The sequence below is a fragment of the Pogoniulus pusillus genome, chromosome 38 (assembly GCF_015220805.1).
Source record: "Pogoniulus pusillus isolate bPogPus1 chromosome 38, bPogPus1.pri, whole genome shotgun sequence".
Lineage (NCBI taxonomy): Eukaryota > Metazoa > Chordata > Aves > Piciformes > Lybiidae > Pogoniulus > Pogoniulus pusillus.
Window position 1 is genome coordinate 4,258,685 of NC_087301.1, and position 25,774 is coordinate 4,284,458.

The 25,774-nt window shown below is 54.9% G+C and overlaps 1 protein-coding gene across 1 annotated transcript; it reads right to left on the reverse strand.

Moving 5' to 3' along the window:
* Positions 1-10,649: 10,649 nt before the first annotated feature.
* Positions 10,650-20,674, reverse strand: OAF (out at first homolog). Its single transcript, XM_064173139.1, has 4 exons — positions 20,438-20,674; positions 14,806-14,940; positions 13,214-13,394; positions 10,650-12,312 (listed from the first exon to the last, which is right to left on the reverse strand). Exons 1-4 carry the CDS (start codon positions 20,672-20,674, stop codon positions 12,038-12,040), a joined length of 828 nt encoding a protein of 275 aa, XP_064029209.1. The 3' UTR covers positions 10,650-12,037.
* Positions 20,675-25,774: the final 5,100 nt, after the last annotated feature.

Consider the following 25,774-nt stretch of genomic DNA (forward strand, 5'->3'; position numbering starts at 1 on the left):
TTCACACCGAAGCAGACAACTCTTTGGGGTTGTTAAGGTTTTCTTTGCCTCCATTCAAGCTTCCAGGGAAAATGGCAAATTGCTATATGGACAAAACTGGGTAGCTTAGTTTGGGCTTAAAGTTTAAAGCATTTTCTTCAGCAAATGGAAGGAAAAAAAAAAACCAACCCACCCCCAAAGCTGACAGGATTATTTTTGCTGGAGATAGAGTGCAGAAGCATTCACAGACTTCAGAAACTTCCTGTCTTTACATTTTATTAAGGAATGAGAGGGGAAAAGAGAGAGAGAGGGGGAAAAAAAAAGGAGCTGTGGCATTTCTTTTTCCCTTCAAGTCAATCCACTGCAATTAAAACATGAACCTTCAGTGGGGCTTCTAAGCATTGCTACTGCAGGAAGGGTAATTATCGTCAGCTATAAACATCTCCTGGTGTTGTAATGCTGCCAAAGGACCCTAACTTAAGCAATCTACAAAGCACAAGGTTTTGGTTGCTGCCAAAAGGTATCTTATAAGAAGAGAAAAGCCAAGTTCTCATGGAAGAGAGGAAGAAAAACCATCAACTGTGCCCAGAAGTTTGGTGCTTGCTCTAATGGTAAAGTCTGCAAGTTGGCAAAACAAAGCAGTGCAGGTCTCAGTGTGAGCACACAACTGACAAATGTGTGCGTGTGAGAGGAGGAAAATCACCTAACCCTTGAGACCAAGGAGCTGCCTATGGTGCACAGCAAGAGACAGAGCAGGAGGAAAGATGCAAAAGCAAACCATGGGAAGCTTTCTCCCTCTCACAGGTGTGAGCCCTCAGCCTCTCTGCCATTGATAACCCAGGGGCGGGTGGGCAGGAAAGGAGGAATTGCTGCTGCAGTTTGATGACATCTCCCATGCTCTCCATCCCTCCACCTGCAGTCAGGAGACAATGAGGCCCCCTCTGATTCTCTCATACATAGAGCAGAAGGGTTTTCTTTTCACAGACATTCAGAGTCCCATCATGAATGCACACATGTTACTACAGCTCAGATATCCTGGGGAGGGGAAGAAAACCAAACAAAAACTCAGGGAGAAAAAAAGAGAAGTCCTTTGATCAGAGCCTGCTGCTCTGAGGGGACTGGAGCTGCCCAGACAGCATCAGAGAATCAACCAGGCTGGAAGAGACTTCCAAGATCATCCAGTCCAACCTAGCACCCAGCTAGACCATGGCACTAAGTGTCTCGTCCAGGCTTTTCTTGAACAGCTCCAGTGGAGATCTCTATGTTGCTGGTGTAGTACCAGTCATCTTCCAGGGAAACTGGAATCGTTTTGGCTGGAAAAAGCCCTCTAAGAGCACTGAGTCCAACCATCAACCCAACACCACCATGGCCATCAAACTGTGTCCCCAAGTGCTGTGGCCACATGCTTCTTGAACACCTTCAGGGATGGTGACTCCACCAGCTCCCTGGGCAGCCAGTTCCAATCTTTGATCACTCTTTCCACAAAGGAATTTTCCCTAATCTCCAACCTAACCCTCCCCTGGCACAATTTCAGGCCATTCCCTCCCATCCTATCAGCTGATCCTAGGGAGAAGAGACCAGTCCCCACCTCACTCCAGTCTCCTTTCAGGGAGCTGTAGGGAGCAATGAGGTCTGCCCTCCACTGCTTCTCCAGCCCAAACAAGCCCAGGTGCCTCAGCTCCTCCTTACCAGAGCTCTTCTCCAGACCCTTCACCAAAGAAGAGTCTCTCACCCTTCACTCCTTGAGAACAAGGAACAGGCATACAGAGGAATTATTTCCTACTCTGCTATGAAGTGTAGCCAAGATAAAGGCAGCAGCTTTACACTGGTAGCCCAGAGCCTTCCACTATAAGCCAGGCTGGAGTGGTGCATCTGGATCTGACACCTCCACCCCATCTGAGAAAACAACTCCAGGAGAGGCAGGCTGGGAGACTTCTGAGTCCAGCTAAATGCAGGCTCCTGCCATGCAGCTCTGCAGGGTTGGCAGCATGTGGAGAAAAAGCAGGTTAGAAAACAAGCTCTGGGAAAGAAGAATGCACTTAGGACTACCCAGCTGCTAACCACAGACCTATTAGGAGCTGCCACTGTGGCCTGGGCCATATTAAAACTGTGCTGCTAGACCTCAGCTAGCAAATGTACCTGGAGTAGGGGCAGTCTGCTCACCCAGCCCAGAGAAACTGCACCAGTGCAGGCATTTCTCCACTTCTGATGGATGTATCTGCAGCTTTGGTTTTGCTGAGACAAATGGTGTCAGCAAATTAAACTTTCCCAAGCCCTTATTCCTTCTAGTTGCTCAGAGTAAGCCACCCTGAGGACTGTAAACGATGGTGGTGGTGATGGGAACTCAGCTTGGCTGAGCCCACAGCTGGAGCCTATTGAATATTCTGTGCTTTAGGTGCCAGGGCCCCTCTGGAAGCTGCAGCAAGGTGAAACATCCAAACGCCTGGGGAAGAGGCAGTGGTACCTGCCAGGGAGCAGGATGCTGCAGGGAAACCCTCTCAGCAAGGAGGAAGGAGCCTGGGCAGCCACCTTCACCTTGCACACTGCCTCTTCTCTGCACGGCCAGGCAAGAAGCAGAGCACATCTCTGCAGCAGCTTGCTGCAGGGCCATGCTCCTCAGGGCTGGAGAAACAACCTCCCACCAGCGCTCTGGCAGGTGCCAGCGGTGGGGCTCAGGCTGGTCTCCCTCCCTGCAAACGACTGCTTAAAGCTTAGGCTGCTCTGAGAGGTGGCAGGGAGGGACCATCCCAGCATGGAAGTCGAGCGTGCACCTGGCCAGATCCAGCCTGGGCCCGGTGCCACTGCCTCTGACAGAGGGCACAGTATCGACCTGGGGAATCTTCTCATGAAGAAAGAGTCGCCCACAAGCAGAGCAGCTGGGTGGGTAGGAGCCTGCGGGGGCCGCGTCCCCGAGAGACACGGCACAGCAGCACACCCAGCGCAGGTGCTCAGACTGGTCGGGCTCACAGCCTGAGCCAAGACCACGAGAGCCTCCCGCTCCCCACAGCCTCTCCTTGCGGCTGGCCGCAGTGCCAGGGGCTCCCCAGCTGCCCGTCCCCGTGGCTGGCACAGGGAGCCAGCCTGCTCCCTGGGGTGCAGGCGTCTCAGAGCCTTGCACTGCAGGCTTGGAGGAGAGGCTTTGGCCATCTCTGCTGGCCCAAGGCAGGCTGACGTTGTGCTAGGCGATGGCATGGCCACAGCATCTGCCTTTCCCTGCCTGTGAGCTTGCAGAGGGGCTAGAAGCAGTAGACATGGAGCCCATGGTCTCCTCCACACAGCAGGACCCCCAAACCCCTGAGTTTCACTGCAGCCTGCCAGTAGACATGCAAAGGGAACGAGCTCAGGGGATGTATCCACTCCCTACCTGGGGACAAGACACAGTGTTCTGTGCTGCAAAAAGCACTGGACACAGGTTATGAACAGGACACAGAGCTCACATAGCCTCAACACTCTGCTTCCTCTAAGTGCCACAGAAGGAGTTGTCAGGATCTGACCTTCATTGCTGCCACTGTTCTGCTCCTACCTCAGTGCCATCCTCAGCCCCGGCATGCCCAGGGACACAGTCCTGCCCCTGGAGCACAGGGGCTTGAGCTGAGGGCAGAAGCTAAAACCACTCTTTCAGCTCAGCACAGCTCCAAGGGATTTGGCAATGACTGCTCTTGTTCCCCCAGCTAACTGCAGAGGGGAGTTCTGCTGGGAGAGGATGTGAGGCTCCCTAAGCTGTACGTCTGGACCAGGCGCCCTGGAAGGAGGCTTCTCTCTTTCTGAGTATCCCTGTTCATTCATTCTTCACCCAACCCAGCCTCCTACAGCTCCAGCCTCATTCATTTCTCCTTTCATTTCCCACTTGTCATCAACTTTTCTCCTTCCAGCCCACATCCCCATTCGTTCTCATGCACACACACAGAGGCTCCTCCACCCTTGCCGCATCCCTCTCTGGGTTTGTCCTCTCTCACTCCTCCCAGCTTTATCCCAGTGACTGGACCCACAGGTCAGGCACTAAATGTCCATTTCCCAGGCAGCCAAGAGACCTCTGTGCCCTGCTTCACAAGCCACATTAGGGCTGGCAGTGTGCACAGTGCACCCACATCATGGGCACAGCTTGGCAGCCCCCAGCATAGGATCAAGGCAGCATCCATGCCCATTTGGGACCGTGGGCACTTAACCAGGCTGTGCAAGCTGACTCCAGCAAGAGAAAGGTGAAGGGAAAGGAGGGAGGAAAGGTTGCAGGAACCAGAGCAATCCCAGTTTCTGCCCAAGCCCACGGTCTCAGCTCCATCGTGAGCTCCAACCCGGTCCTTCCTCAGTGCTCTTTACCTGCGTGCACGGACTCCAGGTTCACCATCCTGCTGGTGGAGGGAAATCCGCGGTGTGCCCAGCCTCCTGCCGTCAGCCCCAGGTTGCCAGGGGCTGCCAGTTTGCCCTCGCTCCTCTGCCACCCGCTGCCTCTCAAACCAGGCGTGGGTCCACTGCCGAAGGGACCTAGAGCTCCATTGCCTGTTGCCATGCAGGGCCAGGTGAGCATGCGGCGCCGTGCCACGCCTCGCCCCACCTCCGGCTCCCTCGGGTGCCCTGACACCCAGCAGCCTGGCGCCCGGCCCATGCAAAAGCCTCCATTTGCATATTAGTAACTCGGGAATGGATGAGTCCCTGCAGCGCTACCAGGGCGTGGGGTGGGAAGGAGGGAGGAAGGAAGGCGATTTGCCCGCCCTCAGCTGCAGATGCAGCCCACAGCGCCTGCCCGCTGGCCTGCCGGGGGGGGGCTCTGAAGGAGCTTGGGTGCCACCCCTCCCACATCCAAGCTGACCCCTCGTGGATGGGTTCTTGGCTCTGCCCGTTGCTGCGCACAGGTGTGAGGGGCAGGTGTGAGGGCAGCAGTCACTAGCACCCAGGAGGGAAGGTGTCCAAGCTGCAGGAACAGCCTCTCCAGCAAGCAGCCTCCTCACTTGGTTTCTGATAAACCCAGACTCTGCCCAGAGCAGCCTGTGGGGGTGAGCCTCTGCCTGCCCCGGGTGAGGGCTGCCCCTGGGTGATGCCATGTGAAGCAGCCTGAAAAGGAAAGCTAAGAGAACAAATGGAGCCTGACTTGGCTAAAGACACAGGGTAGGGCTAGGATCAGCACATGTGGACTCTGCTTTCCTGACTCGTGCTCGCTGCACCTTGTCAGTCCCCCAGGAAGGGGAGAGGGGTAGCAGACAGAGGGGCAGCAGAGAGAGGGGTAGCAGACAGAGGGGCAGCAGACAGAGGGGTAGCAGACAGAGGGGCAGCAGACAGAGGGGCAGCAGACAGAGGGGCAGCAGACAGAGGGGTAGCAGACAGAGGAGTAGCAGACAGAGGGGTAGCAGACAGAGGGGTAGCAGACAGAGGGGTAGCAGACAGGGGGGTAGCAGACAGCCCTTCCTCCTCTTCCATCTTGTCTGACTGACTTTCATGGAAGCCAGGCAGGAAAACCCCCTGATGTTGTCTTCCTTGGTAGGAAGCCTCTAGACTCCAGATCCTCAGGCTGCACTCTGTACTTTGATGGGGACCAACAGCCACCCTGATGGACCCAGGCACTGTGGCTGTTGCCTGTCCTCGCCTTGCACCACCACGACGACCCCTACCGCTGCCTTGTGCAGCAGAGACAGCTGCAGCCCCGCTCAGCCCCTCCTGAAAGCGTTAACAGGCTCGATTGTTCGCTGCCAGGTACAAGCTATCACACATTCATCTCTCCCTGGCTCATTCACGTTCCAGGGCTCTCGGCTTTCCCACATGCTGCTCTCCCTCCCTGGAAAGACAGGTTTCTCTGAAGAGATGGGTGGGCGGGCGAGCAGGCTCTCCAGCCTCACCTCCAGCCCAGTTTGGGGCTGGAGTGCCTGCCCCTGGCTTGCCTGGCCGGAGAGGACATCCTCAGGCTAGGAGCAAAGGGTGGATGTGCTAAACGAAACTGCAGCAAGGGAAGGAGTGGAGGAAAGTGGGGAGAGGGGAAAGGGGGAAGGCAGGGTGGAGGGGAAAGGGGGAAGGCAGGGTGGAGGGGAAGTTCCCAGGTCAGAGGAGCAGGCTGGGGTGTGAGGGGGGATTTCTGAGGAGCCTGCTCGGTGCTGCTCCAGGAAGCGGAGAGGTGACAGGGAGGGGTTTGCACAGGCAGTGTTTGGAGCTGCCGGAGGGGCTGGACTGCTGCCACTGATCCCAAGCCTGTGGCGGAACCCCCAGCAGCCCAGGCCCTCTTCTCGGGGTGTACCTGGGCAGCTGCTGGGTGTTTTCCACATGCCCCCCCACCTCTCTGGTTTCCCAGCCTTGAAGACCGATGTGATCAGGCATCTTCACTGCGTCAAGCACGGCGGCTTCCAGCCAGTTTGAAGAGCCTTTAGGACGTGAGAGAAAGGTTCTGGAAAGGCTGAGGACCACAGGAGCTCTCCTTCTGCCAACATCAAAGCACCTTTTGTGCCGCAGTTAGCATTTTCACTTGATGCCACTCTTTGCTCCCTGCTTCCCGGCATTTCCCCCTCGCTCCGGAACAGAGCAGCCCGTTCAGGAGCCCCATGGAGGCAGGTCCTGCCCGGTGGCACCTCGGGCCGGGTAGAATCCCGGGCATCCTCTGGCCGGGGATGCTGGCCCTGGCCACGGGCAGGACCGCAGCGCCCTCTCCTGGCCCTGCCATGCACAGCCGGGGAGCCACCGCAGCCCCAGCCGCAGCTGGTGGGACCTGCTTTTTTCTGACCATTATTTTGCAGTCAGCGGAATAACAGCAACAAAAAGTTTAATATCTAGAAGCTTTTCTCCTCAGACAGCTGTGGGAACAAAGCCCTTCGCCTGGGTGCCCCTGGCACCAGCGATGTGCTGCTGCAGACCAGATTACACTGCCTGAAACAGCTCTGCTGCCCAGAGAGAAAAAGGAGGGGAAGAATCACAGCATCATCACTCCTTTCTGCTCTGGAAACAAGACCACCTTCCCCTCCAGGCAAAGGCAGACTTGCTTTAACTCTGCCCTGAGATGATCCCTCCTAGCTTCCAGCAGATATGCAGCTCTTTTTTTTTTTACCATAGCCATCAATGAATCATTAATCTGTTCCCATCCTCACCCTATCCATGAGCTCCTCCACTCCTGCTCCCTTCTTGGAGGAAGAAGAGCTCTGCAGCTAGCACTTGATTTATGGAGTGTGGCCTTTGGACGGGCCTGGAAGCATGAAATGCAGAAAGGTGTTGCAAAATCCCCCATTGCTAGCAGCAAGGATTTATGCCACTGCTTCTGGCCAGCTGCACCTTCTCTCTGTGCCAGGAAGGTCTCCTGTCTCCACCTGCCACAGCTGCTTCTGGAGAGAGCTGCTGAAGTGCATGGAGAAGGAGGGGTTTTCTTTGGAAAGGCAAACACACTGCAGCAAGGCTGGGGAGCCAGAGAGAGTGCCAGGGGCTGGAAGGGACCTCCAGAGCTCAGCTGGTCCAGCCCCTCTGCCAGAGCAGGATCACCCAGAGCAGATCATACAGGAACACATCCAGACAGGGTTTGAATATCTCCAGAGAGGCAGACTCCACAACCCCCCCTGGGCAGCCTGTGCCAGGCTCTGTCACCCGCCCAGGCTCTGTCACCCTCACAGGGAAAAAAATTCTTCCTCAGGTTCACATGGAATCTCCTATGCCTAAACTCCCACCCCTTGTGCTGGCACTGGGCACCACCCAGCAGAGCCTGACTGCAGCCTCCTGCCACTCACCTGCACATATTGATAAACATTAGTGAGGTCATTCCTTAGCCTCCTCTTCTCCCAGCAGCACAGTCCCAGCTCCTTCAGGCTCTCCTCCTAACAGAGCTGTTCCATTCATTTTGTCATCTCTGTGGCTCTGTGCTGGGCTCTCTCCAGCAGTTCTATGTCCCTTTTGAAGTGGGGGCGGGGGGCAGAACTGGACACAGTACTGCAGGTGAGGCCTCACCAAGGCAGAGTAGAGGGGCAGGAGAACCTCTCTTGACTTACTAACCACAGCCCTTCTAATCCACCCCAGAATGGCACAGGCCCTCCTGGCCACAAGAACACACTGCTGGCTCATGGCATCCTTCCATCCACCAGGACTCCCAAATCCTTCTCCCACTCACTGCTCTCCAGCAGCTCAGTCCTCAGCCTGTACTGATCCGTGGGGTTGTTATGCGCGGCTGTGAGCTGGGCCGGGGGCCGCAGGCATCCCTGCCCGCTGCGGACCTCCCTGCCCGCTGCGGACCTCCCTGCCCGCTGCGGACCTCCCTGCCCGCTGCGGACCTCCCTGCCCGCTGCGGACCTCCCTGCCCGCTGCGGACCTCCCTGCCCGGGGCACAGCCGCGCTCCGTCAGCGCCCTCTGGTGGAGGCGGCGAAACCTGCACCGCAAGCTGTGCCTGTCCGGTGCCCGGGCAGGACGAGACCCCCGGGAGCCTCGGAACGGGCACTGGGAAAGCCGAGGCACCTCCTGCCTCCCATGCTGGGGACAGTGGACAGCTTGCGGCACACCCGAGGGGCAAGATCCCAGAATAGCCAAGGATCATCTGCTCCAGCCCGTTCAGGTGATGGCGTTGCAATGAGCTGGCTCAGCACCCTGCCAAGCTGAGTCTTCAAACTGCCCAATGGAGGGCAAGCCACTGCTGCCCTTGGGAGATGAACATGGCCAGGTGGGGTTGGGCTCTGCTGACAGGCAACCAGCAGCAGAACAAGGAGACACAGTCTCAAGTTGTGCCAAGGGAGGTCTAGGCTGGATGTTAGGAGGAAGCTGCTGGCAGAGAGAGTGATTGGCATTGGAATGGGCTGCCCAGGGAAGTGGTGGACTTGCTGTGGCTGGAGGTGTTGAAGCCAAGCCTGGCTGGGGCGCTTAGTGCCACGGTCTGGTTGCTTGGCCAGGGCTGGGTGCTAGGTTGGGCTGGCTGAGCTTGGAGTTCTTCTTCCAACCTGGTTGATTCTGTCAGGGGTTGGAAGGCACCCAAAGAGCTCATCCAGTCCAGCCCCTCCTGCCAGAGCTCAGGTCACACAGGAACACATCCAGAAAGGCTTTGAAAGGCTCCAGAGAAAGAGACTCCACAATCTCTCTGGGCAGCCTGTGCCAGTGCTCTATGAGCCTTCCAGGCAAGAAGTTCTCCCTTGTGTTGAGCTGGAACCTCCTGTGCTGCAGCTTCCATCTGTTGCTCCTTGTCCTATCCTAGGCAGTAAATGAGCAGAGCCTGTGCCCACCCTCACTGTCCAACTGTTTCCATGGGGAACCACTGTCTACTGGAGTCCAATGGGATTCTCCTCAGCAGGAGTTTGTCTCCACCACTCCTCACCCTCTCCTTGGGACTCCTTACCAAAATGGAGTCTCCATGCTCATGGCAGCCACCCTTTATGCACTGGTCCATGGCAATGAGGTCTCCCTTCAGCTTTCTCTTCTCAAGGCTGAACAAGATGACCCTTGAGGCTCTCTTCCTACTCAATGCATTCTGTGATGCTGCTGACTGCAGGGGAGTTGGGACTAGATGGCCTTTAAAGGTCCCTTCCAACCCAAACTATTCTGTGATTCTAGGACCCACCTCAGCTTCTCACCTCCCCTCAAAGCCCAGCTCCACCAGAGCACACTCAAATCCAGGAATGCCACTAAGGTGAGCTCAAGTGTGCTGCTCACTGTGGAGTCCATGGCTTCACTTATGCACCACTCCTGGAGCTCCCAAACACAGCATTAGTCCTGCTGCAGACAAGCTCAGAGCACCTTTCACCCTGTCCTCCTACCAGTGCCCAGCTGGTACCAGGTTCCTCAGTCACCTCAGAGCCAACTTGCCCAAGGTGGCTCTAGCTTGGTGCTGCCAAAAGAAGCAGGGAAGGAGTAAGCTGTCTGTAGCACCCAGAGCCCCAGTGCTACAGAATAAGCACATTCAAGCTCACTGAGATATGACCCAGTGGCTCATAGAGCAAACTGATGTCATGTTCCAGCAGCCTTGTACAAGAGGCAACAATGGCAATGGGCTGCACAGGCCTCCCAGCTGCAAGGACACAGCTGTCCTGAAATCCTCTCCCTCTCTGCTCACAATGCACCTTGTCACACAGCTGGATTTAGCTCAGGCCACAGAGAACCCAGCCCTGCAAGTGGTGACCATGTAAGTGAAAAAGAAGCCATTTCAGCTTCCCCCGAGCTCGCAGCAAGAGGGCAAGCTGCTGAGGCTGCAGAAGTCCTTGTCCCATCTCTGCCTTCACCACACTAGGGGGAATCAGCACTCCACATTTCTTCCTCCAGCAGCCACTCAGCCAAGAGCTCTGAGCGGGCCCAAAATTCTACCACCCTCATCTCCCCACTGCTGTGGCTGCAGAGGAATAGACAAAGAATTCTTTATTGAGGCTGCTGCACCCAGGCAAGCTTCCAGCCACATCTGCACAATATCCCTTCATGGGACCCCACCACCACTCAGAGAGCAGAGCAGGCAACACAGGAGCTGCCTCTACTGCTCAGCTTTTACTTCACCAGAGCTTGGGCTTGAAGCTTCCACAGTTGCTTGTGATGAGTCAAAACTGCCTCCCCTGCTGAGGGGGTGATGTGCTTGAGATGCAGGACCACATCATCAGGCACCTTGGTGGAGCTGATCTTCCTACCCCATCCATAAGCCTTCAATGTCCTCCTAGGTGCAGGCTTGAAGCTGACCCACAAGGGAGCAAAACTTCATGAAGAACCCACTCAAATGGATTACACACAAGAGAACCTTTCAGGCCAGGGATGCTTTAAAACAACAACAACAAAAATCAGTTTATTTTACCTTACAAATGATAAATAATTTGTGTTTAAAAAACAAACAATCATTTCAAGTGTGTTTTACTTCATGTTGCAGTATTAAAATACCTTTTCCTTTCTTCCCCTCTTGAGTGATACAAAAATAATTGTGACCAAATTCTTCCTGCAAAAAAATCTCCTCTAGCTTAGGCAAAAAGGCACATTGTGAAGGCTTTTCCACCAGGGAGGTCCAGGAGTTCACAACGACCCCAACAACCTCTCCCTCCCCTCTCCCTGCTCGTTCTGACTCGAGTGGAAGAGGACACACAAAGCAGGCAGCACTCCTGCAGTGCTTTTTTGTCTGATGCCCTCTAGATACACAGCAGGGCCAAGGTGAGCTTCAGTGTTGTCCCTGTTTTACAGACAGGTGAAACCAAGGCACAGCAAAGCAGCAGAACTATCTAAGAGCTTCTGGTGGATATCTGGCAGAGTAGGACAGAAAACTGGACCTAGCTGCAGAATGTTCTCTTCAAAACAACAGTGAGAACCCACCTGGGATCCTCCTCCCCCCCTTGCAGCCACGATGTGACCATGGTAGTCACAAGTCTCTAGATGTTGGTTTGCCTTTTGCTTTAGTGGGAGAGTCACAGGACCAACACAAAAAGTTGGGCCTTCACTAGTCTAAGAGGGATTAATTAGAGCCCTAATTACCAGCCCTTTAGGGGTAGAAGTTATTGCTGGGATAGATCCCCCCCCCCATGCTATCTTCTAGCCACAGGAAGGAGGTAACAGCCAGTTAGGAAAAGACAGAGGCAGGCTCTTGCTTTGGGTGGGCTTCCTACCTTCCTTGCTCAGGGTATGTGCTCCCATCCATCAGCTGTTTTCCCACTGGGAAATGTTGTTGTGTCACCAGGAGGTGAAGTCAGCAGAGAGGCTTCTTCAGCAGCAGAGATGTTTGACAACCCAGGCCATCAAGATCATCTCTCTCCCTGCCCTGACCACTCACCAGGATGCTTGAGGCTGCTAACTGGTCAGAGCTGCCCCCTTCACATCTAGCAACTCCACAGCCAGGCAAACACCCCCCTCCTGGTGCTGCACCCCAGAAACCTGCACCTCCTGCTTCTTCCAGGAAGCTGCATCTCCTGGCAGCTGGCAGGAGAGCAGCAACACACCGTGAACAGAGCCCACTTTTCACAGTATGAGGCAGCTGTCAGGTGGGGAGGCAGTCACAGAGGGGCCAGAAGGAAAGGCACACACACAGAGCTCTCCCAGCACAAGGCATCACCGCGAACCTTATTCCTTCTTTGGAGCAGCCAGCCCCAGGAGGCCCTTGGCATCACCGACGGCGGCAGGAGGCAGGTGAGCTGCCCTCTGGGAAGGTCTGGCCTGGCTCTGCTAGGTCTCCTCATCCCAGAGGCAGAGCTGCTTCTGTGGCACGTAGTAATCAAAGGTGTAGCCCTTCTGGCAGCTGCGGATGCCGCACTTGTAGGAGGAAACCTTGCCCCCGGCGTCGCGGCTCCTGCAGTACTTCAGCATGCAGGGGTACCACTCGATGCTCAGGGAGTAGCTGCAGATGCAGGGCTTCCACAGGTCTGCACACAGCCTGCAACGCTGCAGGTCAGGGAGATCAGAGGTCTGCGGCAGGACCTCGAACATGGAGCCATCCACTCCTGCGGGAGAAAGCAGAGAGACGATGCTTAGGGCTCTGCTGAAAGGCCAGGCCAAAGGAGAGAGCCACCAAATGGCTGTGCAGGCTGCACGGGCTCCAGGACAGCTGAGGAGAACGAGGTTAGACAGTGTCTAGTGACAAGATGACAAGAAATGGATTGAAACTTGAGGAGGGCAGATTGAGACTGCAGATTAGGCAGGAATTCTTGACAGTGATACTGGAACAGGTTGCCCAGGGAGGCTGTTGATGTCTCCTCCCTAGAGGTGTTCGAGGCCAGGTTGGATGAGGTCTTGAGCAACCTGGGCTAGTGGAAGGTGCCCCTGCCCAGGGCAGGATGTTGGAACTGGATGATCTTCCAACCCAAGCCATTCTGGGGAACTATTTCCAGAGGCTGTTTGGGCACAAGTCTGAACAGGACCCATGGGGAGGAAGAAAAGCCCCTGAGGAAAGTAAGCCAAAAGTGACAAAGTGTACAGAGAAAGTATTTCCTTTGGGTGATGGACTGAGTGAAAGGTCACTTTGAAAACACCTCATTAGGAGAGCACCACCAAAAGAAGTGAGACATGCTAGCAGACAGACCAGAGCTTAGGTTGCCCGGGGAGGTGGCTCAGGTCCCATCGCTGGAGATATTCAAAGTGAAGCTTGGCAGGGCTCTGGGCAACCTGATCTAGTGGAGGATATCCCTGCTGACTGCAGAGAGGGTTGGACTGGATGACCCCTGGGGGTCCCTTCCAGCCCAGTGCACTCCCTGGTTCTGCAATGTGAGGTGCAAGCAGCTATACAAACGACAGAGGAAAAGGAGCCAAAGTGATCTCTGCTACCAGCAGAGCCCTGGCAGCAGCCCTGGCAGCGATGCCAACCTGCCGACAGGAGCAGTTCCAAGGAAACTGAGCGAAACTTACCTTTCTCCAGCCAAAATTTGACATCTTCCTCTCGGGTATAAATTGCTTCTTTGGCCTCTGCACAAACATTGTGGATGTGGGAGCTCAGCTGGGCTCCCTTGCTGAAGTTGACAGCTACATCCATGCTGAGGTGCTCCAGGCCCCGCACCTCCTCGGCCTGCCGCACGGTCCTGGGGTTCTTCTGCAGAGGATGAAGTGATGGAAATGTGAAACCTGGCTGCAACAATTCACTCCTTAGGTCGTGTCATGCCCTCAAACCAGCATAAGATGTGCAAATGGATGCTCCTCTGCAAATGCACCTGCACCCTATCTAGATGGAAGGCTGTAAGGCTCTTCCCGTTGCTGCTAACCTACAAATACCTGAGGGGTGGTTGTGGCCAGGAGGAGGTTGCTCTCTTCTCTCAAAAGAGAGCCAGCACCAGAACGAGAGGACACAGCCTCAAGCTGTGCCAGGGGAAATTTAGGCTCGAAGTGAGGAGAAAGTTCTTCCCTGAGAGAGTCATTGGACACTGGAATGGGCTGCCCGGGGAGGTGGTGGAGTCGCCGTCCCTGGAGCTGTTCAAGGCAGGACTGGACGTGGCACTTGGTGCCATGGTCTGGCCTTGAGCTCTGTGGGAAAGGGTTGGACTTGATGATCTGTGAGGTCTCTTCCAACCCTGATGATACTGTGATACTGTAACCCTGCTGAGAGTTTATCACCACCCTGATTTTCCCATGATTGTTAATCCTTTGCCCTGGTGAATGGTTCCAACTCAGTAGTTCCCTCACTGGGCACTGAGGGGCAGGGAGGTGCATGGTGACTGCCTTAGCCATCCACCCACATTTTGATACAGGTAGGATGAACTAAACCATGATCCCTTCTAGAATATCTGGATGGGCAATGGGTGGGAGCTGAGGCAGAGGAAGTTTCATTTAAACATGAGGAGGAATTTTTTCCCTGGGAGGGTGACAGAACACTGGAACAGGCTGCCCAGAGGGTTTGTGGAGTCTTCCTCACAGGACATATTCAAATCTTGCCTGAGTGTGTTCCTGTGTGATCTGGTATAGGTGACCCTGCTCTGGCAGGGGAGTTGGACTGGCTGAGCTTTGGAGGTCCCTTCCAACCCCTCACATTCTGTGGTTCTGTGACCTACAGGGAGGCTGGAAAGGGACTGTGCAGAAGGGTTTGGAGTGGCAGAACAAGAGGCAGTGGTTCCAAACTGGAGCAGAGGAGATTCAGGTTGGACATTAGGAATTCTGCACAATGTGCAGTGAGACACTGGCACAGGCTGCCCAGGGAAGTGGTTGAAGCCCTACCCCTGGAGACATTCAGGATCAGGCTTGCTGTGTCCCTGAGCAGCCTGCTCTAGCTGGAGGTGTCCCTGCTGCCTGCAGGGTGGTTGGACAAGATGAGCTGTGAGGCTCCCTTCCAACTCAACGCAATCTGTGAGCAATGCTGATGAACTCCATTTAATCCCAAGGCTCTCAAGCAGGAGGAGTGGTCAAAGCTGGGTCTAAGAGCACTCTGGAAGAGTGTCCAGACAGCTGTGGAAAGCCCTGGGTGGACTGGAGGAAGGGGCTCACCCTGCAGCCAGCTGCTGGGCGCCTCTTACCTGCCGCAGCTTTGCCATGGACTCGCTGGGGATGATCTCGTTGCGGTGAAGCCGCGTGACGAAGCAGAGAGCTTGGAACTGGCTCTGGCCCCTCTCCAGCTCCCCTAGGATTAAGGCACGGAAAATCTTCACCTCCTGACAAAGAGACAAACAAACAAGAGTTTGAGTCACAGATGTTTGGCATCCAAAGGGTGAACCTAGAAGCTGGGGTCAAGGAGAAAGGCTCCAGTCAAAAGAGCGAAGCCAAAGGTCTCATACTTCTGCTGGCTGAGCAGAGGGGTGGAAGTCCCAGGTGGAATCCCACCCAGCAGCCTGCAGCATACCAACTGGTGTCTGTAAAGGGGAAAAAAGGTTTTGCAATCCCTCTGGGGCAAGGACAAACTGCTACCAGGTCACATCCCATGTCCAGGGCTTCCTCAAACAGCAGCTGGAGGTTTCTGTCCTTTACCAAGAAGCCTCATTTTGGTTTATTAAACAAATATCACACAGCCACCATCTGGAGGCTTTACTTGGGGTGGGCAGTCCCAAATTTCCTCTGCTTTCCCTCCCTTCTGAGCAACAGGTATCCTGGGGAAGAAATGATTCATTTTTGAAGCCAGTGGCATGCAGAAGAGAAATGAAAATCAAATTACTAAAGCCAGAAGGAACTATTATGATCAGCTGCTGCTGACCTTCTTTTCTGCCCAGGTCAATATTGCTGGCACTACTATTTAGAGAGCTTCTGTGATGGACTGTAGGTCATCTCCAAAGCCAGCTTGGAAACAAATCACTGTTAGCTTCCACAGAATACTTTGCTCAAAAGCAAAAGCTCCCCATATCCTGGGAATCATCACTGACTTCTATGCAGGTATAAGTTCAGCTGGCTTCAGGGGCATTTGTATGCTCAGTGAGAGCCTGCCATGCCACCCTGGTGTCAGAGCATGCTGCTACAAGGGCTAAGCAACTGGATTAGGAAGGTGCCCCCTCCTCAGCTGAAGGGCAATTACTGCCATTTGGCACCACCTCAGCCATCCTTCTTAACAGAGCCATCTCCACAGAGAGCTGGACAGAGATTGGTGGCTGGGGACCAGCAAGCAGAAGCTATGCCAAGCTGCTCTCCTCCTGGCCTCCGGAGCTATTCCTCCTGTATGGCTCAAACTCAGCTTCTTCCACACCTCTTTCTGTGCCAAAGGAACCTACCTCTCTCTCTCTGTCTCCAAGCTAAGCAGTGTCCATGCTGGATTTTTCTGCAGACTAGCTCCTCCATCTCACCACTTACCCCCTGCCTCCTCTTCCATGCTCAGGAAAGGGGAGTATGCAACTCAGTGCACATCTGGAGAGCTGGAAGAACAGCTGCAACCTGGGATGCATGTCCCTCCCAGGAGAAAGGACTTAGCTTGGTGCACTTGCAGACTGAAAACTCACATGAGCAAGACATGGTTTGGAATGAAAGAGAGAGCAAAAATGCTTGTGAGATTACTATGGAGTGCTCATTTTTGGACAGCTTTAATGGGGAGAACTCCCACTGAGACACTGGCCCCACTGCAACAACCATGTTCCCATCTACATTTAGCCTAGCTGAGCAATCCTGCTGTGAGCTCCCATCCTCTGCAGTGCTCAAGGATGAGTAGACTAAAACCAGTAGCTGACCCTGGCATATTCTTCAGCTGTGGATTTCATTTCTAGTCACACTTTGTACAATCAGCATTCAGGCTGGAAAAAGCAAACAGGCATGGCCGTGTTTTGCTCTCCCCAAATTTCATGGCTCTCCCTGCTCTAGCTGTGCAACCTCAGATGCAGCAAGAACTGAAGCCTGTCACATCAAAAACACATGAGGCTTGTCACAGGGAAGGAGCACAGAAGTTTTTCCTACTCGGAGAGAGCCTTCCCCTCCCCAGGCACTTCACCTTCCCCACCAGCAGGAGCAGGGTAAATCAGTGCCAAGGCAGCAAACAGCACCTTCAGTTCTGGGTTGCTGCAGAGTTTCCCAGCACGGAACAAGCCCCAGCAGAACACTGCCCCAGCAGAACATTGCCTCAGCTGTGTGGGGACTCTCCGGATGAACTCACCCTGGGGGCGTTGAGAAGCCTTGGCCCTGGCCCACACTCAGTGGGTACAGTTACAGCTCTTGGTTAGGTTTGGTGTAACACAACAACCAGTTCAGCAGCTGTGCTCTAAACCATGGCACTGGAGGTAACCACAGCCTTGGCTTTCACAGCAAGGGCAAGCAGCTCCTCTTCCCTAAAGGCAGAGAGAAAAATCAGGGCACTGAGCTCCCAGCAACCCAAGCTGCCTGCACCTAAGAAAGGGACTTGCAGCAAGGACTTGCCTGCAAGAGGGAGCAGGGAAATCAATGAACTTCTTCCCTCCTTCACACTGCCCTCAGCCAGCTCCTTCAGGAACCATCATCTGGGCCACGAGAACAATGCAACCTCCATCTCTAGGGTTTATCCAGTAGAGACTTACAAGCCTGTGTGGTCTAGATCAGAGCCCAGCATCTCAACTTCACATTGAGTGGAGCAAAACAGTTCCCAGGGAAATATATTATAAATAAATGATTTCAATGCCTTCCTCCCCACAACCCATGCAGCTTCCCTGCCAAATTTCACTCCCCCACAGGCATCAGTGCTGCTGTGGGACTCACTTTTGTCTTTGCTGTCACATGGCTGCTCAGAGTTGGGGGTGCAAACAAAGGGGACATGTTGCTCGGGGCACTGGGTAGCACCAGCACTCCTGGGTCCAATTCCTCACTCTGTCAGCAGCCTTTGCTGTGGTCAGGGCAGTATCTGCACTGCCCTGGGGGAACAGCTACAGCTGGCCAGAAGTTGTGCTTGTACAACACAGTAAATGTGCTATTGCAGCCACACCGGGGGTCCAGCCAGCTGAGTTAGCCTGCTGGGATGGGGATTATGCTTTTTTTAACCCCTTTCTTACTGGAAATGTCTCTTCTAGTTTCACATTCAGCTTCTCTATAAGAGCAAATTGAGGATGTGTTGGGACAGGGGTAAAAAGGCAAAAAAACCCAAGTGCATTTCCAGCAGCAGTAAGGTTTGGACTCTGGAAGACAAAACTTTCACCACGAGAACAGTTAGAGACTGGAATCTCCTCCCAGGGGAAGCAGTGGAGGCTGAGGAAGAAACCAAGCTTTGTGTGTGCTCTGAGGACACGGCTCCTGCAGCTTCAGCTCTGGAGGGGAGGCAGGAGTGGAAGAGAAACTAAAATCTCACCTCTGGGGAAGACCCAAGAGAAGTCCCACCTAGCTTCCAGCAGTGTCAGAGCAGAGAAATGAACCAGGATTTCACTCTAACTGCTTTCTTCTCCAGCCCTTGCTCTAGCAGCAACTCCTTGTCAGCAATGAGAACACTGAAATCTGCCTTTGGACTAACCCCCTGCAGTTCAAGCCAGAGAAGTGGAAAAATCATTTGTGCAAAACTCCAACGTCCTGGCCACAGCACAACCACGCAGCCTAACTTGTGAGAGCCAGAGCAACACCCCCAGCTGCTCTCACCATGGCTCAGAGCCTCACGACCTTGTCTCTAGTGAGAAGTTGTTGTGCAATATTAGAGAGATGAGCACCAGAGCAGAGCTGGACAGGGCAATGCCTGCACGCAGCCAGAACAGGTCAGAAGGGGAAGCCTGGCCAGGCAGCTGTGGCTCACATCATTACTCACTGCACTGCAAATTCATCTCCTCAGTCCTTTTTCTGGCTTCCTGCAACTATTTTCCAGCAAGGCTATGAAACAGAGAGAGTCAGTATCCAACTGCCCGAAGTCTGAGGACTAGGAATTGGCTTCTGCAGCTCCAGTGTTTGCAAAGCCTTTCAGGGCCCATCTCCTGGAATGCTTTCCAGCAGGAGCTGAGGGGATGCATGGAGCTGGGGATTTAACATACTGAAGTCAAGATACTTTCAGAGAACCTCTCTCCAGAAGCAACTCAACTGTAACAAGGATGAGAGCAAGGGAAGAGGCTAAGAGGCTATCATACACTGTTAGGTTTGCAGGCAAGAGCTGAGAGCAAGCTGCCCTCAAGAGGAGCTGAAGCAAGGGAAAAATGCTGAAGAGATCAACAGCTCAGGACACCAGAAGTCCCCAGGTCACATCCCAGGTTCCCAAAGGGCCTACCTAGGGGACTTGTATTGAGTGTGGATTTCCCTTGGCCATACACTGTGGTGTGCCAGTTTGCAACCTGCAGGCTTGGGAGCCCTTCCTCAACTTCCCTGCTGTGCTGTGTCTTCTCTGGATTGTTTTTATGGGATAGCTTCCCTGCAGTGTTCTGGAGCACAGTGCACTGCCATCACCCCCAGAATCACTGTGACTGCTGCTAGCATCTCAGAAAGAAGTGGGCTTGACCCTGCACCCTCCAAATGGAAGAGGACTATCTGAGACCAAAGAACATAGCTGAAAGAGGCACCATAACAACCCCCTGACGAAAGGCACCAAGGTTCACAACAGGTTGGGACACAACTTTCCTATCTCATGGCTTTGAGCTTCCTCCCACTGCAAACCAAAGTCCACCTGTGCAAACAGTGTGAATGGAGGGCTGGAAGAAAGCAATGGTGCTGTGCCACCTGGACAGCTGTGCCATCCACAGAGCTGCAAGCAGCTCTTCCCTGTGCCATTGAACCTCTGCTGCGCCCAGCCAGGCTTGGCATGCCCTGAAGAACACCATGCTGGCCCAGAAGCTACCATCTCCTGCTGAGAAGTGGAGACTCTTGGGCTCCAGCTCTGCAATTATCACCTTCCTGGAGAGATGAGCTGCAGAGTGCCTAAGGTACTGCCTGTACTCGGCACACCTTGTGGAGAGGTGTCCCCGAGCTATAGCAGAGCAGGGACACCTCCATCCAGCAGCCAGGTTGGGGTGAGCTCTCCTCACACTCTCCTGCCCTGGCCTTGCCCCATGCCCAGCTGCTGCTGGAATATGCCACGCGAAACGATGCCACTCACAACTGGGCAAAGAGAAACAGGGCGGCCGGGTGGCTCTGCCACGCACCCCACGGGGATCTTTACCAGCTGCTGGCACCACAGAAGCAGCCCAGGGTACAGGTGGAACGGCCCTGGGCACAGCAGCCTGCCTGGAGCTGTGCGGGAGTGCTGCGGAGACTGCGCACAAGAGATGCCAGCCGTGCCCGGAGGTGGATGGACCTTTCCCTGCCCACGCCGAAGGACCCTCCTCCGTTCCTCACCGAGGCTTCCAGCTCCCGGACCCTCACTCAGGCTTTTCCCAGGCTCCATGCCAGCTCCAGGTTCGGAAGAACCCCGCCACCAGCGCTCACCCCACAGCAAGGAGACGCCAGCGCCCTGACCGAGCCCCTCGCTAAGCCCAGCCGCTGCGCCAAGGGGTGCGAGGCCAGAGCCCACCCTGGAGCCCCCAGCCCGCAGCCTTCGCTCTCCCCCAGCTCAGCCGGCAGCCACCGCGGGAGCCCCAGCCCGCAACACACGCCGCGACTCACCGCACCGCTGCCCTCCCCGGGGCCGGGACAGGCTTTGGGCGCACATGTTCCGCTCGGCGAAAGCCGCCGGCAGCCGCCTGCAGCCCCGGCAGCCTCCCGCACCTGCCCGGGGTGCTCGGGACGCGGCTCCTTGGGGGCGGGCGCAGTGCGCGGCGCTGGGAGGCGATGCCGGGACAGAGCCCCCGGGGGCTGCCCGGTCCCTACCTGTCTGAAGTCGGCGGTGAGGGTGACGAGCGCGCCGTCGGCCGTGCGCAGCTCCAGGCTGATGCAGTCGAGGCGGCTGTCGGCCTGCAGGCTCTCCTCCGTCACCTGCCCGCCGGGCAGCCGCACCCGCACCCGCAGCTCGGCCCGTGCCGCGGGGCCGGGCGCGCCGGGCAGCGGGGCCAGCGCCAGCCACAGCAGGGCGGGCAGCGCCGGCAGCCGGCGCCGCGGGCCGTGCATCCCCCCCGCGCCCGCCCGCCCTCCCGCCGCGGGCTCAGGGCAGCGCCGGCATGGGCCGGGGGGCGCGGAGCGGGCGGCGAGCGGGCGGGCGCGGAGCGGCGAGGGAGGGAAGGCAGCCCGCCCCGGCCCCAGCCCCGGCCCCGCTGGGGTGGCTCGGCGTGCCGCCCGCTCGCCCTTTTCATTCAAGCCCTCGGCGGGCTCTTCCCTCGCCCCCCGCCCGTCACTTCCTTCCCCCGGCCCAGGGACCGGCCCCACGGCGGCAGCGCACCGCCCCGCCGTTAAAGGGCCAGCGCCGGCCCGCGGCGCCTCCCGGCCGCCCCGCGTCCGCCGCGGGGCCGGGGCTGCGAGCGCTGCCCGAGGAGCGTCGCTGGGCTGGGTGCGGAGGGACATCGGCTTCTGCCGTCCCCGGGCTCCGCTGTGCTCGCTTCGGGTGGCTGCGGGTTTTGCCCTCGGGACGCACAACTGCCTACACGTTCCTGCTGGGACAGGAGAAGAGAGGGCAGCGCTGGCCAAGAGCTCCAGCTCTGCTGCTCGCACAGAGTCCTCTGAGCATGGGGTGGTTGATTCAAAGTGCAGCTGGGACCAGCGGCGCCTTACAGGTCCCTTCCAGCCCAGACTGCTCTAGGATTCTATGATTTACATGGTGGCTCAGGCTCTCACTGTTCTGGGTCCGCTGTGGGCACGCTGGATGTATTCCTGCCCCCCCGAGGATGTAACGTAGGACACTTCAGATTTTGTTGCACAGGGACACTTCAGACTCCGCATTTCACAGTCAAAAGGCTCCCAACGTGCCCTTCACCCACCCACTTCTGCAATCACTTCCAGATGGGCAGATGCTCGTGAAGGGTCCCTTTGATTTCAAAAGGTCTCTGCAAACACAAAGGTCACTGTGGCAGCGGGCTCAGGGACTTAGCAAAAGAGCCTTTGGAGGAGAAGCACAGAAACAACCATTTAAATGCACGCTTCCAGGCAAAGAGATCACTCTTGTCCAAGTAGGGCTTTTTTGTAGGACCTCACACGAGTTTTAACCCTCAATCTTCACATCCTCTCTCAGAGACAAATTGAATCTCTTTGAAATGCTTTTCAGGATAATAGCAGCGCTGCAAATGCAAGCCCAGGAGAGGAAAAAGTTAAGAGGTGCAAATAGAGGAGAAGAGAAAACAGCTCAGCTCAGATACAGAACGAGAGGGAGGGCCCACAAGGTGGAAAGGTGGAGGAAAAGCAGTTCCTCATGACAAAAGCTGCTGAGGAGAAGGCCCCACTCAACAGAAGACAGGATGCAAAACAGCCAGGAGGAGCCCAGCAGGGCTTGGGAGGAAAAGCAGTGCCACGAGGTCAGGTGTTTAAAACCAAGCAAATGTGGCACTTCAGGACATGGTCTAGTGGCCATGGAGGTGTTGAGTAGAAGGCTGCACCTGGTGCTCTTAGAGGTCTTTTCCAGCTGTAATGATTCTGATTCTTTGATCCTGTGAGGTCAGTGGGAACACAACCCCCCGGGAAGGCTTCCAGCCCAAAGTGCCATATTTCCTTCCCAGCCCAAATCCACTTTCCTGTGGCACTGGCCTTACTCCAGGTCCTTCAGCTTGCAACTGAGCCTCAGGCACCAGAGCACAGCACGTTGCCATGTGGTTGCTGGAGCATCAGGGGAGGTAAGGCTGCTCTCACTGCAGCTCTACACATCTGCAGGAACATGTTTGCCCAGCTGCAGGTTATAGCAGTGCCCAATGGGTACCTGGATCCTGGGGTGAGAGAGTCTCAAGTTGTGCCAGGGAAAGCATAGGCTGGATGTTAGGAGGAAGTTCCTCACAGAGAGAGTGATGGAATGGGCTGCCCAGGGAGGTGCTGGAGTCACTGTCCCTGGAGGTGTTCAAGCAAAGCCTGGATGAGGCACTTAGTGCCACGGTCTGGTTGACTGGCCAGGGCTGGGTGCTAGGTTGGACTGGATGATCTTGGAGGTCTCTTCCAACCTGGTTGATTCTACGATTCTGTGAGTCTATGACTGTCCTTCACTGCACTGCTGAGCTAGCCAAGTTGGATTGGGAATAAGTGGTATCATTTTTCTCCTGGTACCTCCTAGAGCAAAGGAAATCAGAGGGCAGGCTGTCTCAGAGGGCTCCTTCTGAGCCTCAGCACCTTGCCAGGAAAGCTGCAGTCCTGCAGACTGCAATCTGAGCAGAGCACAACTGAGCCTTCAATCTGACCGGGGAATGGCAGATTTGGTCACAGTCCAAAACCGAATGGACACACAGACAAGGAATGCCGGAGGCTGTGGAAGGGATTCGAAACGCTGGCAGGCAACAGAGCTAAAGAGCAGGCAGCTCTTCAGCAGCAGGTGACAGAAAAGTAGCTGGGGAGCACAGGAGAGAGCTTTGCCTGGGTTTGAAAGAGACTGAAAGCTGACGAGCGCAGGGGACAGAGAGTGCTGGTCAGCATTCCAGCAAGAGACACTTCAACAAATGAGTGCTGGGTAGAGAATTCCTGGCCATTAAGGGTAGCCAGAAGAGTAAGAACAGCTCAAAGCATTTTGGACAGGTCCAACTGGCCAAACCAATTCTGTACTGGTGCCAATCAGCTTTTCTGCCCTTGCTGTTTCATCAGTACAGGGCAGCTTTTCATCCATGTGATCCCTCCTCTGAACTGTGGGATGGGTGAAACGTGGTACAGCTCAGTGTTCCCACTGCAGGGTCAGTTGCTGAGCTGCAGTTAGTTTCACTGAATGTTAATGGTCCAAGTCAAGAGGGTTTGGTATGTGTGCACACTGCAGTCTTTTTCCTGGGAGGAAATTTCCATTAAAATACCTCAGGCCTGTTTGAGAAGCAGGTTAAGGAAAAATGAACCCATGCTGGACTTGAAAACACTCTGCTGGACTTTGTTGTGCAGTTCCAGCAGGGCAGTGTGTGGGAGCAGGGAATCAGAATTTGCCTTGGTGCCTTAGATGCATCCTTTGTCATCCCTGGGGAAAACCACTAACATTTGCCCAAGCTACAAACCTTCTCTGCTGGTTTGAGCCCAGGTAGAATATTTTGGTGAGAAGAGTTAGATGATAAACTGTGAAAAGGAACCAATGGGGATGGCTGCTGCACTCAGAGGCTTGCTGAGATGTGCAAGAACAAGAGCACAAACATAGATAACAAAATCTCTGTCTGGATTTTGGGCAGCACTTCTCTCTCTAACCTAACTTGCTGCCTGACTAATTCTTTTGCTTCCTAACCCCCCTGGCTGACCCTCCAAACTCACCTTGAGTGTAAGGCAAGGTCTGGGGTAAGGTGGAGGGATGAGAAGAAGGTGGAAGGGTGGTTGGGAGCCCCTCCTGGGCACTCTGGTTTCTGGGAGGGCTGTTGTGGTTCTGTATTACTTTTCAACTTGTCTACAGCTGTACAGTTTGTAAATCTCTGCCTGTATCTTGTGCTAAGCTGTAAATACAAAGCTTCATTCTTCAATTTCCAGCTCACAGGAGTCTAGTCTGGGTGATTTTCTTGAGTGTGGAGGGGTGCAGGTAACACCCACACCATCACACCTTCATTCCCTTTTCCTCACCTCCAAACTCCATTGATGGAAGCTCAGTGTCCCACTGGCACCTTGGAAAACCAGGAAGGGATCAATACCCACAGAGACCTGGACTCAGAGACAGCCTTTGATGTAAAAGCTTAGAGCTTCAGCAGGTAAGGGAAGAAGTAGAAGGTGTGAGAAGTGCTGTAGTATCCCACACAAGGCTCTGTGGGGAAACTGCTGTAAGGGCTTTTACCAGGCAAACAAACAAAGTCTGCAGGCACTCACTCTGCCTTCACCACCTACCACCCACTCCCTGCTGCCTGTCTGCTGTCAAGCTTGGTGATGCATAAGAACCTGCACCATTCCCTCCCTTCAGCCATTCCAGGAAAACATCTGCCCTGTCTCTCCTCCTTCCACACAAATCTTTCTCCTCCTAGTAGAGGATCAGCCTGCTGCAGCTATGTCTTCTGTGGTCTAGGAGGCTTCCTGCCTAGCTCCCTGAGCACAGCAGCATTTAAGACCAGAGAGAACCAAGGTCCTTGCTTTCCCCTCACTGTTTCACCCCAACGTGAGTAATCAGTCAATACTCCAGAGGCCATTAGCATCTGAAGTTTACCCTCCCATGGAGGAGAGAGCAATAATTACTGCTTCTTTCTCATCAACTTACAGTAAGGCTCTGTGGGCAGTTTTCTTATTATGAGCATGGAGCTGAGGTATTCAAAACACCACAAGAGCAGCACCACCAATACATCAAAGAGTGAGGCTGTTTGTTGTGAATGAGATGCTCATTCTAAGAAATGATCTTGTTAAACTCAGTGGGGAGCTGGGCAGTGGGAAAGAGCAGCTTGCTGAGAACTGCTCTGCTGCCAGCAACTCCTCTGCACCCCTCACTGTGGAGGGCCAAGAGGCACAGCTGCCATGCTCTGTGGCAGACAGAAAGCGAGTCCTGCCTGTGTCTGGTACCTGGAGGGCTGCAGGGGGCTTTGCTGCAGGTGCAGCACCACACCTCTTCCAGATCTCAGCTGATCTGAGTCCCACACATCTCTGCTGCTGCAGAAACAAGTTCATTACTGCCACTGTGGTTCTCCTCACGCTGCTGAATCAACAACCACAGTGGTTCCCAAGAAGCAGTTCCTCAGCATGTCTCTGCTCCTTCTGCACAGCCTCTCGTTTGCCACTTCAGTTGTCTTTGCCTCTATCACTGTGCACTCTGTTAAACAAAAATCAGTGCAGAAGCCATGAAGCAGTTAGGAAGCTTCTGTCACTGCAGCCCCAGGCCTTGTGCCCTGCTCAGACTGCTAATCCAGCCAGCAGATCCTGAGAGCCATCCTTTCTCCCAGCCTTGCCTGTGATTTACCAAGGTTTTCCAGCCCCTGCCCTGGCCTCATCAGGTTTATTTCCTTTGCTGAACTGAGAGCCAGACAGAGCTCTCCTTCCAGCACTTTGGCTAACTGGTTGCACAGACAGGGCAGTAATGTGAAGGTAAGGGGAATGAAAAGCAGACTTCTGGTTGCTTTCTGGTGGTTAAAGCTAGAGGTGGATAGGTTATGGGGCAAAGCTGGAGGTGGGTAGGTTATGGAGCAAAGCTGGAGGTGGGTAGGTTATGGG